Source organism: Aricia agestis, chromosome Z, assembly GCF_905147365.1.
Source record: "Aricia agestis chromosome Z, ilAriAges1.1, whole genome shotgun sequence".
In the NCBI taxonomy this organism is placed as follows: domain Eukaryota; kingdom Metazoa; phylum Arthropoda; class Insecta; order Lepidoptera; family Lycaenidae; genus Aricia; species Aricia agestis.
The window spans coordinates 6,941,787-6,956,622 of NC_056428.1; the positions used below are offsets into that span (position 1 = coordinate 6,941,787).

Genomic DNA, 14,836 nt, shown 5'->3' on the forward strand with positions numbered 1-14,836 from the left:
CGCTGCTGGTAAAGGAGAACTGTCAAAAATGGCATTTTTGTATGATGACAGCGTTAGTTCCTTTAATCGCCACGTGCATTTAAAGCCTTGTCGAGCTCTATGGTTATGGTTAAATATGGCGTCTTGATGGCGTCCATTTTTAACTTTAACCAAAGATTTGACATTTTGCATTGTAGTTAAAGTTATAGTTAAAGTTACAGTTAAAGTAAATTGGTGCAAACCACCCTAAGTTGTAACGCGTAAGGTTACTGAGTTTTCTGTATAAATACTTAAATATAATAATAGCGTTAAGTTCGCTTGCTTTACATTATCGCGTAAGTTTATAATTTTGCAATGTTATACTGTATCTCCATAAATTATTACGTAGTGTTTAATATTACTGTGTCTAGTTTTAGATACGTGCTATGTCTCCGATTTTATTTTTATAAGGCTTTATAAAATTCCTATAAATATAAGAAAATCTAAACCGGTGTATATTAATGGGTTCATAAGCTTAGATTTAACTAAAACCATAATTTAAGCCTCAGGTTCCAAAGTTTATGATATAAGTATGTTTTAAGAATTAAGTGAGGTAATTATTATAAACAATTCGTAGGTAATATTGTTACATTTATTAAGTTATTATTGTGAGTTATTAGCAATAAAATATTAATAATAATTAATTAATGTTATTACAAAATAAAAGTTTTTAAATTACAAATCATGAATTTCTCTAATAGATTTCATTTTCCCTAGCTTGTTAACCTCAGTTAACCTAACCTTAACATAATCGTTCTTTAGGGTTCCGTACCCAAAGGGTAAAAACGGGACCCTATTACTAAGACTTCGCTGTCTGTCTGTCTGTCCGTCTGTCTGTCTCCAGGCTGTAACTCAAGAACAGGAATAGCTAGAGAGTTGAAATTTTCACAAATTATGTATTTCTGTTGCCGCTTTAACAACGAATACTAATAATCGGCTAAGTGCGAGTCGGACTCACACACGAAGGGTTCCGTACTATTATAGAGCAAAATTAGGCCAAAAATTGTGTTTTTTGTATGGGAGCCACCCTTTTTTTTTTTTTTTTTTATTTTAATTTTATTATTAAATATTAAATTACACAAATAACTAAGGTCTTTGAGAAAAATCTAAGTACCTACCTGTTGCTAATATTGATATAAAAAAGGCCAAAAAAATCACGTTTGTTGTATGGGATATTAAATATTAATTTTATTTTGTTTTTAGTATTTTTTGTTATAGCGGCAACAAATATACATAATCTGTGAAAATTTCAACTCTAGCTATTACCGTTCTTGAGTTAGAGCCTGGAGACAGACGGACAGACATCGAAGTCTCAGTAATAGGGTCCCATTTTTACCCTTTGGGTACGGAACCCTAAAACCCTAAAACAAAATAAAGGGGTGCTCTCATACAGCAAACGTGTTTTTTTTACATATTTTTCTCGGTATCAATGCTGACAATAGGTAGCCACCTGAAATGTTTACAAAATACTCAGTTTTATTAATGGACGCTGTTAAGCATTCGTGTACTAACCCACACAAAAATTACGTATTGAGTTATGAATGCAGTTATGTTCTTTAGATGATTTAGAACAAGACTGCATTCAAAATTAAACAAGAAAAAAAATTGTGAGTTAGGACACTAATGCTTAACAGCGACCATTTATACTTTTATAATTAATAATAAAATTAAAATAAAATAAATAATTAAATCCTATACCAAAAACACATTTTTTCCTATTTTTGCTCTATAGTGGTACGGAACCCTTCGTGCGCGAGTCCAACTCGCACTTGGCCGATTTTTTTTTAAGTAGTAGACTGATTAGGTAGTTAGGCGCATATCGCTTGCAGTGTGCCTAAATCTATACAAAAATTATAAAGCAGAAGAGTTTGTTTGTTTGTTTGAACGCGCTAATCTCAGGAACTACTGGTCCGATTTGAAAAATTCGTTCAGTGTTAGATAGCCTATTTTTCGAGGAAGGCTAGGCTATATATATATTATTAAGCTAAGACCAATTGGAGCGAAGAAACAGAGGAGAATGTGGAAAAACGGGGAAAATAATATAAAATCGCTTACTTATTATCTTAACTACTGGAGCAATTTTTATGTTATTTGGCATACATGAAGAATAGACCACGTGAAAAATAACCTATGTCCTATGTCCCATAGGTTATTTTTTTGCGGAAAAATGTACGGTTTCCGTGAAATTCTTAAATAAGAACGGGCGAAGCCGCGCGGAACATCTATAGTAGGTACCTAAATATAATGCGCTATAAATTATAATGCGATTAGGAATATAATTCAATTAGAAATACATAATTATACTATTGCACCCAGTATATAATTTAAGAATAGCATATCTACTGGGTGCAATGCTAAATACCTACTCGGCCATTCTCCGGAATACTCCGGAGAGCAAAATTTACCTACCAAAGTGTCCCGGGCTTGTACACTCTGTAATATTATCTTATTCAAGTAAGTATGCAATATTTTTAAACGGTAGATAGCATCAGTATCTAGCTAGAAACTTAAACACAGGCTTCTAATTTAAGTAATACAGACTAAATTAATTTAAGTCGTGTTCGAAAACCGTGTTGTTTTAATTACCGTAACGTGTCCCCACGCCAACTTGATCTCGAAACTTGCTTGTAATTTTTATAACGTAGGTACATAATATTTACTTTGATCTATTCATCGTTTTAATTTTATTTTTTGATAAAATTAAAACGATGATTGAATGAAGGAACGATTAGATTCAAATATTATAATAATTATTAACCTATCAAAATATTATACAAAGAATCAGCTGGTTAGGGTTCCGTTACAAGGTTTCGTGGTCAACAAGTTTTGTTGATTACAGAACCCTAAAACGGAAACCTAACCAGCCAATTTTTTGTATTTACGACCATCAAATCACAGTATGAAGTCCTTTCTATCTCTTCTCTTCTATCTCTGCTCGTCTTATCAAAATGAAGCTACTCACAAAAAATTAGCTTGATAGTAATAAAAAAAATTGTTCTAGAGAAGCCGGGCTCATAACATAAATGTTAAAAATTAGCAATTTAAAGTGGAAAAATTTTTACGACTTTCATGATGACTGCACTAATTTGCCGGTAGGTGTGAATTTCAAAATGGTTTTACTTCACGCGGGCCACTCAAAAAGTCCCGGCGGGCCACAGGTTGAGTATATAGCATGTTTTTTGATCTCGCAGAGGACAGGCTTAGTTAAACCTGCAGAGCACCCTAGGGGTATTGTATGAAAATAATAACTATCCACTAAAATCACCTTTGTATTGTCAACAGACATTATAAGAGGGAGTGTTGAGCTCTCTATAGCATGCTGCATGGGACAATAAAGCTATAAGGAACACTTCAAGATAGGTAGATACTTCTTTACCGCTTACTGAGATTACCTACTATTTTTTAAAACTGGCTCAATTGATTAAAAGACAAGAAAAAGAAAGACAAGGAAAGGCAGCGCAAGGCTTAGAAAAAGGAGGCATGGCAGGGCAGGGCGGCATGTGTGATGGTAACACGATAGGGCGCACGCGCCTCTCGCCCCATTTGCATTAATATCCCAGCGCAGAATGCACCATTTATTATTAATAACTCTGTTTTGTTTCATTTTTTTGTGGATGATACTGGATCTGACTACAAAGCTAGCGGCGAGGATGAAGTTCGCTTCTCAAACAAAAAGAAGTTGTAGACAGTATCTAGAATCTAAGATGCGTAGTGATTCTAGGTAGATGTAAGTAGGTACAATATAATAATATTATAATGACTGTAAGCAGTAAGTTATACGTTTACCCAATACCCGAACTTGTCTTACAAATGCGAAAGTGTGCCTGTCTGTTACTTACCTCATCACGCCCAAACTGCTGAAACGATTTTGCTGAAATTTGGTACCTATGGAGAATCACTTGGTAATGGAGATACCGCCTATGGACGCCGATGGCCTAATGGGCCGGCTCGACCGGAGAAATATTATACGTGGGAGAGCCATGCTTCGGCACGAATGGGCCGGCTCGACCGGAGAAATACCACGTTCTCACAGAAAACCGGCGTGAAACAGCGCTAGCGCTGTGTTTCGCCGAGTGAGTGAGTTTACCGGAGGCCCAATCACCTACCCTATTCCCTTCCCTACCCTCCCCTATTCCCTTCCCATCCCTACCCTCCCCTATTACCCTATTCCCTCTTAAAAGGCCGGCAACGCACCTGCAGCTCTTCTGATGCTGCGAGTGTCCATGGGCGACGGAAGTTGCTTTCCATCAGGTGACCCTTCATAATAAAAAAAATTTCATAAAAAAAAAAAAAACTTCGAGTTCCGGGAAAGGACATAATTATTATGATACTTTTAATCCCGGAGAACGTTTTCCGCGTGGCAAACGAATTTTGGCCCAACGGAGTTGCAGGCGTCATTTAGTTTATTATACAGTTTGTTACCTCTCAAAAATTCAATATCAATATGGACCCTCAGGGTATAACGAAGAAAAATTCTATTTTTGTATACTTAGTATAAAATATTTTTTCGAGCAAGACATTTAATTGTCAGTATAAAACACTCGTGCTTATATCATTGAGTAAGCCTACTGCTTATACTCAATGATTATGCACGAGTGTCATATTGTCCAAAAAGTTCTGATTTTTTTTTCCAAGTCTTCACTATAATGAAAAAGTTAAAGCAATGGAATATCATACAAAACTGAAGAATACGAGATAACTCATCTTCCAGGAATCCTATCTCTTAATGAATTACTGGCCTCATTAGGACGGGTCGCGAAAATGATAAGCAAACAAGGGAGGGTCTGTTGGACGGAAGCCGGGCCGAGTATCGTACTGCTTCTGAGAAGTGCCTGCATTTTTTGATACCGTTGACTTGATTTTTATAATAATAATTCAATTATGTACCTATATTATAATATCTCCTGAAAGGTTATAGAGTTCTGCTTACATGATGCATGAACAAACGGATAACCGGATAGAAAAAGATTACCCTTGCTCATGGACCCCTGCAACACCGGAAGAGTCACAGGCGCGTTGTCGCTCCTTAAAGTTTGCAGGTCGTTATGGTTCAGATTCCGGATGTAGAGTCAGAGACTTCTGTTACCTGACTATATGACTAGAACTTGAACATGCGGTATGTTAAAGGTTGGTTCTGCGCCTGATCTCTCAATAGACGTCTGTCAACTCTCCAACTTGGTTACGAGAGTAGAGGAAGAGATAGTGGTCTTATCATGTAATTGTGCATAAACTTGGGTACCATTTAAATGGTCCGGTTGGCGGTTTCATTGAAACTTTAATAACCATGTCAATGAAACCGGCATTAAAGAAAGGAGAGTAATATAGATTGCTCTTCTAACATTAACATAATATCACTGCATGTTTAGTAAAGCGCTGCTAAAATCTCCCCTCTCGTTGTGTGGTTAGTATCGTGCGTGTGAATTACTGCGTAAGGCGATACCGCCGCGTCTGGTGAACATCGCGCGATGGGAAATCAAATCCAACAATGTAAAAGTACATCGCTAAGTGGCAACATGTGCACCTACAATGGTTACGTCAGCGCTCCGTATTCTATTCGGAATAATATATCAAACGAATGTAATAATTAGAAACAGATATTTGCGTCGTATGTAGGTGAATAGGTAGATATTAAAGATATCTTATATCTTTACTTAATTAAATAAATTATTTAAGTAAATTAGTCTAACAAATTTTAAGGCAACACAGTATCACTTGAAGCATGCAAGTATTTAACAATCATACATCGTTGGCAAGGTGTTAATTAGAGTAAGTAGGTATTATATAGTCTGAAGTACGAGTACCGTAGAAGTTAGTGTGTTTAGGTACCTATTAAAAATTTTTTTATTTGATATATTTCTTGTGACTATAGGCGGTACCTTCTCGTAGTTTGTATTGTAGTTATGAAATTGATCAGAGAGCATGATATAGTCACGTTTTTCGTAAACCGGTAATACCTCACAATAATTGAACAATCCCAAGTAGTTATTTTTAAATTTTTCTTTTATTTTTAACGGCACTATAGTTTTAAGTAGTCTACACTGTAATTTAAAGATTGGATCTAAGTACGTCTGAAAAGTGCGACCGTAGCTACTCAAACCATAACAGACTATACTTTCTGCTAAGGTCTTATACAACGTAAGTAACACACTAAAAAGAACTCGATTTTTTATTATGACGAAATTTGCTAAAATGGCACGTAATTTTCCACAGACCCTGTCAATATGTTTGGACCAGTTTAACCTATTGTCTATGATGAGCCCTAGGTACATTTGTTCTTTGATCAATTGTAATTTTTTGCAGTCTTTTGTACAGAAGTTAGTATGAAGGCAAAGGTGACTGTGAACCGTTACTACTATATCTTCCGTACAATAAGTATGACTTGAGTGAATATGCAATAACTGGACTGGTGGAACTAAGAAGATGATCTTACAAATAAATAAATACAAAGTAAAAAATTATATTCAATCACGGACGTAAAAAAAATATATTCAATGAATTCGAAAGAATATTTCATGATCGTGTATATTTAAGTAAATATAGCTTCCGATAAGTACTGATTTTCCGCGGAAAAAGTCTGCGGAAATATTATGAAGTCCACAATCAATAATAATTTGGCTCATTACTTTTTATTGTGCTAAAAATATAAACAATTACCAAAAAAGTGCAGTGACTTGTTTGAGAATCATATGAGAAAAGCGCCCGTGAGTTTCCGCCGTCAACCGACTCGAGGCGTTGCCGTAGCTTAGCAACGTTATCCAAGAGGCCTATAACCAATGATATTCTATGTTACTAACGTAAGTATTTTAGAAACTCATTGCCTATAACAAATTACGTAATATGTCGTTTATTTTTTGTTGGTAAGTTTGTATATAATATCCTGTTATTTCCAAAGATATCTTTAATAACTTTCATGTTTTTAGGGCTCCGTACCCAAAGGGTAAGAACGGGACAGCGTTGCCAGATTGGTGGGACGTCCCGATTTTTTCATCAAAATTATATGTCCCGCGCGGGACAGGCTCAGTCCCGCTTTTCGGGGAAAGCCCCAAAGTACGTGCAAGGTGCTGAGAAAGAAAGGTGCGTAATGAAGATAAGAGTGTGGGAGGTAGAGGGGTGGATTTTCTTTGGCTACTTTAGCTATCTATCGTCACGTAAACGTTATTTTAACGCAAATCAAAAAGATAAAAATTTCAAAAAACTTTTCATTTTTTACCTTTTTTTACTTTGTCCCGCTTTTGAGTGAAGAATCCCGCTTTTTTACTCAAAAAGTTCCAAAGTGCCGACTTGGTACAAAAAAAAATCTGGCAACGCTGGAACGGGACCCTATTACTAAGTACTAACGGCCATTCCCAATATTTGATCTATCTCTGGTTTTGCCCTACTAGAGATAGGAATAGCTCACATTAGACATTAGAGACATAATAATATATTTTATGTCAATTCAATGTTAGCTGCGATCGGTTGTATGTCAAACCAGATTGAATATTGGGAACGGCCGTAAGACTTCGCTATCTGCTGCCTTACTCCCGAAACTGATATCGATTTCGATTTTCGATTTCAACGGTTATTTGACATTTTTTAGACATATTTTAGATGGCTAAAGTGTCAAAAAACCGTTGAAATCGCAAATCAAAATCGATATCAGTTTCGGGAGTAAGGCGGCAGGTCGCCTGTCTGTCTCTAGGCTTTATCTTAAGAACCGTTCTAGCTAGACTTCTGAAATTTCCACAGATTGTGTATATCTGTTGCCGCTATAACAACAAATACTAAAAACAAAATAAAATGAATATTAAACAGGGTCTCTCATACAACAAACGTGATTTTTTGGCCTTATTTGCTCGATATCAATAATAGCCACAGGTAGGCACTTGAAACTTTTATGTGTGTAATTAAATATTTTTTTAAATAAAATAACATTGAAGGGATTATCAAGGATATCCCATACAAAAAAAAACCACAATTTTTGCTCTATAACGGTACGGAACCCTTCGTGCGCGAGTCCGACTTATATTTGGCCGATTATTTTAATAATTTTATTAAAGTTTGTCGGAAAAGTACAAATAAACATTTAAAAAATTAAAAAATTATAAAATGATTTGATATTCGTCACTAATGTTTGTCGCATTTAATACACAAATTACACTTTCTTATTATTACACTTGTCTTTTAATTAAAAAAATACCTTCAGTAAAACGTTGTTTTAAGTCTTATACAACCAAATGAATAAATGGTTATAGTCGTGAAGCAAAAAAAAATGTTGTAAAACCCAATTACAACTAGATTTTTTGTAGTAAAACCCATGCGATCTCTGAAACTATTGAATGTAGAATATTTTGAGTTTCTATATAGTAAACTACCTGAAAATCTAAGCTTAATGAGTTATAGTGGTTTATTATAACTTCAAAGAATTAAAAAATATGCGTGAAACAAAATTACGATTTTTGTTTTTTGGCCGTAATACTGTAAAATGGCTATTTGGCTTTTACGACGTTTCTACTTATTTAGTTGTTTTATCGACCCCTCTGGGTCGATAAAACAACTATCTAATTATTCTAACGGTTGGAAACTTAAAAGTTAATGGATACAAGATACAACAAAGGGACAAATGTCAAAAGAGTGTTGCTATTGCTTAAAAAAAAAGTTTCGCCTCCTAGACATTCTTGACGCACACTACGGAGTACGGAGTACTAAATACCATGCACAATCATGAGCCTCTCCATTTTTATATATGAAAAAAAACTCACCGTCAATTTGACACAGACAATGACGTCAAATGTGAGTTTTTGGGAGAATTTGAAAGAGTGATGTTGTGTTTTTATATTATTTTCCTAAAATTGTGTTATCTGGGTTTTTAATGTGTAATATTGGTAGGATATTAACCATTAAATATTCGTTATCGTGCACAAGTGTGAGAAAGTGATGTAGTAACCAGAAACATGCTCTTTTGTGTTCCCTCCAAAACTCCATCAAAAGTTTCAGTAAAGCGTCCTACCACTTTACTGAATCGACCGACTTGACTTCTTGACTGTATTGACTTTATACTTAGACTTTGACTAGACTTTGGACCTGACTGACCTGAGGATAATATATAAAAAATTGTATTAAAGAATATTGTTTTCCCGCCATAATATTATACTCGACACTGGCCATGGTTATAGCCGAAGTGCCATTATATGAAAAAAAAAGACGTCAAATGTCATTATGTCAATTGAAGCGTAGTTGACATTTGACATTTGCAACTCGCAAGTGTCACTCTTGTTATCGTATTTCGTATCTTATCAATTGTGGTAAAATTGTTGATAATTTCTCGTATTTCTGATTCACAACAATTATGTGTTGCTAAAATGATAGGAGGACATGTAATTAATATATTTGACGACTACTTTTAATGGCCTAATTACCGAATGGCTGGATTCAGTTGGTGAGTGTTCGAAGATTTTCGATGTTATTTTATATCGCTATTGTTTATACAGCTTTTCTCATCCTTGATCTACAATTGAACTAAATTGATCCGTTAATTGACCAATTCGTGAAGACCGTTCGAGGTCGTGCAGCTAAAGGCGGTGCAAGAAAATCCATTTCGCTAAAGATAAAACTCCCCATTAGCTCAGTGTTTGTTCGGCGCGCTGAAGTAATATGTAGCCTATAATTGGTAGCCTAAGTGCATCGATAATTAACCTACAATTAATTATTCCGCCCTTTAAGTCGCTCCACGTATATATAATGCTAAACTGGTAACTATTAAAACTGTTTTGTGACTCAGTATGCGGTTAAATTATCAGTTATAGATTTCTTTCCTCAAGGCCGGTAAATTTTAGACACGCCTAATTATTTGTAATTTTTATGCCAAAAATATTATGTTCTACAAAGCAAAGACAAAGCTAGCAAAAACAATATGGTTTTTATGTTTCCTTTTTAATGTTCTAATTTAAAAACTAAAAAATCATACTTAATTTTCAGGTACCTTTCTGAGGGCTTTCAAGTTATTATTGAAAAGTCTCAAGAAGCAAAATGCTCTCTCAAGGATGTTCAGCTTCGTTTTTTGTGCCCTGATGACTTGGAGGAGGTATAATACTGTAAAACTCTTTTGCCATTACCATACAATTTAACTAATACCATTCTCGTTTTATATTTGCCTTTAAAATAAAAATGATAAATTAAAAAACCTACCTTCTTAATCTATAAAGTAACAGTAAATAAATAGATCTTAAGTCTGTAATTAACACATTATTATTATACATCATATTTTTCATAAAATTTAACATATTTTTCAGGTAAGATCTTTGTGTAGAGATTGGTTTCCTATTGAGTATCCGCAGTCATGGTATGAAGACATAACATCATCCGAGAGATTCTTTGCTCTTGCAGCTGTGTACAAAAGCCAGATAATAGGTCTCATAGTTGCTGAGATAAAACCCTATTTAAAGCTCAACGCTGAAGACAGAGGGATATTATCAAGATGGTTTGCATCAAAAGAAACACTTGTCGCTTACATTTTGTCACTTGGTGAGTTTCTTTTCATTAATTTGACAGTTCTTATTCATATTCATTTCTTATGAGTCATTATGATACATCTATTGACCTACGAGATTGCATAAAGCAAAAATTTTTTTTAAAATAATTTTTAGAGCTATATGTATATGTACTATCTTTAATACCATCTCATTTTAGTATATAATGTCTATTTTATATCTTAAATACTGACCATAATACACTAATAACATTTGTAGGTGTTGTTCGTTCCTATCGCCGCTCGGGTGTGGCCACAATGTTGCTGGATGTTCTAATAGACCACCTGGCTGGTCCTGTTCCTCAGGCGCCACACGAGCACCGAGTCAAGGCTATATTCCTACATGTCCTAACAACTAATAACGAAGCCATACTCTTCTACGAGAAAAGAAGGTAAATAGATTATATTATATTTTATATATATTAGGTATTGTTATTGCCATACTTTATTCTGATCTGCACTTTAATGCTACTAACAAAATACAAAATCACATGGTCTAATTTTAAATTTTTGTTGACCAGAAAATTGCATTTAACTGAATAATAATTATTGTATTATAATGTAAAAGCAACTGTTACTCTACTTCATAATTTTAATATGTATGAGTGCTGAATAAATTTACTTGTCACTAGTATAACTTTTTAAATATAACTGGAGATTGCTTTTGATCAATTATTTAATTTGGGTAGTATTTAATCGAGTGACTGTAAATTACAGTTTTAGGTGTCAAAATTACTAAATTTGTGTTATAGAATTACTATTTGAGTGACTGAGAGTGAGAGACGAGTAAACCCCGTTGATTTACAAAAATCATAATCATAATCCTTAATGGAACGTCGAAGAAATGGGTAAAATTTTAATGGCGACCTATACAAAAAAAAAAACAACTGGCTTCAATTATGATTCGACGGAGCCCCGCTACGCGGGGCTCCTATTTCTAGGTGGCTTACAAAAAAATAACCACGATGGCTAAGGCGGGAGCTTCGCTGCGCCCCGCCTTAGCCATCTAACCTAACCCAAAAAAGTCGTATTGGTCCGCAGCCCAACTCACCTAACTGCAACGATTCGTCGCCCCGACCTCATTCAAATTCGCACGCATTTAACAATGTGTAGTTTTCATTAAAACACGTATCAAAATATAAAATAAAAAACCTCAAATAGAATATCAGTAACCAATTATCATTAATAGAGCAGCTCACAAAAGTTTGCTCAAAATGAACTTTTTAGTAGCTCGTACTAAACAACCTCACTAAGAAAAATTGAATCTATATTTAATATTTAACTTGCCCGCTATATATTTCCAGTCGCTCACTTAGTAATACAGTCGCTCGGATAGAATTTTAATATCTGAAATAGATTAATCGCAATCCACATTTTGTAAGCTCGTTCTGGATTTTATTATAAATCAATATTAGTCGTTAGTTTAGTTTATTTTTCGCTTAGTCAAATTAATACGGCTCATGTTATTGAAACATTATGTTCATCATCAGTCGCAAAGTAATTTTTATTCACTCGTTTTATTATTTCCCATTTAATTTTATTGAAGATTTAAATAGACTGTGGCATTTTGCTATATTAATATTGATTATAAATTAAAAATTTCAGATTTAAACTCCACTCTTTCCTGCCCTACTACTACTCAATTAAGGGCAGATGTAAAGACGGCTTTACATATGTCTACTATGTGAACGGTGGTCACGCTCCATGGGGTCTCTACGACTATGTCAAGTACGTAGCTCGAGCTGCCTGGAGGGGAGGTGGTCTCTACCCCTGGCTGTGGGGAAAACTGCGCACCGCTCTCACAATATCATGGCACAGATAGCTCTGACCAAGACGAACAAATATTACTATAACTTGAACTAATATGGTGAGCAAACTGTCATATTTTACGTATGGTCCTGTTTTACAAATGACAGATTTTTACAAGAACATTGTCTACCATGTGGCATTGTGACACATCCTGTTTTCTACGTGACAAATGACAATTGAGTTCTTGTTAAAAGTTTACCAATTGTTTAAATTTGAAATAGAGACTACTTATCATTTATTTGAAAATCGAATTTAACTGACATACCTGTAAATATATCAATTAAAAAGTACTATGTTAATTAAAAACAGAACAAAATTGTAAGCAACGCTTTCTTCTTCTTTTAAAGACATGTTTAATGATCTTAATAAAATAGTTATTATGGTATTAATACTTTTGACAAGTTATTCTAAAAGTGATAGTACGGTTTATGACCTCTGTGTCTTATGGACTATGACAAAGAACAAAATGAGTCGCAAGTTTTCCTCACAAGGTCTGTAAGACCTACCCAGTTATATTAGTGTTTCTAGATGTGATATGATAGTTTTTGCTTTAATCAATATTATTTGCTTATTAAAACATCTATAAAAGATTGAACTAGTGCGGGTAGTAACAAATAAAAAACAATTTTTATTGAAACAAAAATATGACAGTGGTAATAATTTAACATTAGGAATTTGCCATGAGTGATGAGCGTCACATTAAAACCCTTGCACCATAATCTTAATGTTATAAAAAACAGATTTAGATCTTTTTATTTAATTTTCTAATATTTCAAGTTTTGAGCCAGACTTTATTCTTTCTCGTCTTCTCATTGCTATTTCAAGCTGTATAATTTTAAAACCTGCTATTTCATTTATTTACGGAAGAAAACTGTGTCAATAGTGCCATCTCTCTTAATAACTTATATTTAAAAAAATAATAATAACAAAATTAAAAATATGCTGCCAAATCCATGCCATGCCTTATCATGATTTATAAGCATTTATTGGGAAGAATAGTTGGAATAATTAAGCAGAATTTTTAGATATTTTAAAAATAATTATTACAATTATATATTATAATGTACATAGAACACATGTTTACAATGTAACTAGCACTGCCTCGTTTAATGCAATTGTATTTAACATTAGGCTGCCTTTCCACCAGAGCTGAGCGGAGCTGTGTTGCGAGGAATGTGTTGTTTGCTTCATTGACATGACTTTGCCATGACATCGCTCAGCGCGGCGATGCTTTGCTTCTCAAAAACATATTCCTCGCAATACAGCTCCGCTCAGCTCTGGTGGAAATGCAGCCTTACTGGGATTCGAATTCTTATGCTTAAAGTCTGAGAATGCCATCCTTAAGTTTTTAAATACACACTACGTTTTTAAATACACACTACGTTTTTGTTTCCATATTAACACAAATCGTGCCTATAAAATTAGTTGACGCGACGTGCGTTATCACGTGCAATTTCTGTATCTATAGCAAGTGTGAATTTCATCGATTCTCAGTGTGACCCATTAATGTTTGACATATCGTTTTATTTATTTGCGCCTTTAACGTAAAATAGTTAATGTAAGTTGTGCATTGACGGAGCGTCCATCCATCTATTCATCTATGATACTACTGTCATTGTTGCAAATGAGCTGAAATTCTTATTTTACAATTTATGATTGTTGTAGTAAGCACGCTGATGTAAGTAGTATGTTATTATTTAAATATAATTTTTCGCTTATCGTAAAATCAGATTTCGTTCGCACCAAACTGACTGTCAGCCGCCGAGAGTGAGCGAGTGGTTTATGTTTTACCTACTTTACCTATGGTATTTTCTTACACATTCAATTTTGGGTGAACGCAGCCCTTAGTATGAAAAACTTACCGTCAATGCACACCCTTATAATAGTTGTTATAACGTAATATAAGATTCATTCAGTATCATTTGAGAAGTAATGCAAGAGTTGTGTGTACTGAATGCTATGTGCCATCGACATGCCAAGAGTTATGTAAGAAGCCTATGTGTTCACATTAAGGAAACTTGTAAACGTGTACGTCAGTCTGTTCATGTGGTTAATATATCGGATTGTTTAAGGAATATGTTGTAAGAGATATACTACCAGCAGCCTTACCCCCGAAACTGATACGGTTTTGTTTTACGAGTCTGATTAATTCCAAATTGAGCCGCAGCACGATCGTGTGCTAGTATAGCTGTCAGGAGTGGGAAAAGCCGTTGAGATCGAATTAGTTCCAAATTGAGCCACAGCACGATATTGCGCTAGTATATCGGAAGTAGCTAAAGCTGTTGAGATCGAGCTGATTCGATTCTCGATTCGATTCTGATTCTGTCGGGAGTAAGAGAGCTGTTTCGAATAAGTAATTGAAAAATACAACACGTTTTTTTTCGTATCAAACTATGTTTAATGTTATCTTTTATTATTTGTTCTATTTTAGTATTTTAATCTCGCTGTGTATTCAAAACTGACTTTATTTCTTCTATCTATTTCTGGAAATTGTCATATAAA

At 34.4% G+C, this 14,836-nt stretch overlaps 1 protein-coding gene across 1 annotated transcript; it reads left to right on the plus strand.

Moving 5' to 3' along the window:
* Nucleotides 1-9,260: 9,260 nt before the first annotated feature.
* LOC121738683 (N-alpha-acetyltransferase 60) lies at nt 9,261-13,195 on the plus strand. Its single transcript, XM_042130902.1, has 5 exons — nt 9,261-9,436; nt 9,976-10,081; nt 10,290-10,521; nt 10,746-10,917; nt 12,131-13,195. The coding sequence occupies exons 1-5, from the start codon at nt 9,420-9,422 to the stop codon at nt 12,345-12,347; spliced, it is 744 nt and encodes a 247-aa protein (XP_041986836.1). The 5' UTR covers nt 9,261-9,419; the 3' UTR covers nt 12,348-13,195.
* The last annotated feature ends 1,641 nt before the right edge of the window (nt 13,196-14,836 follow it).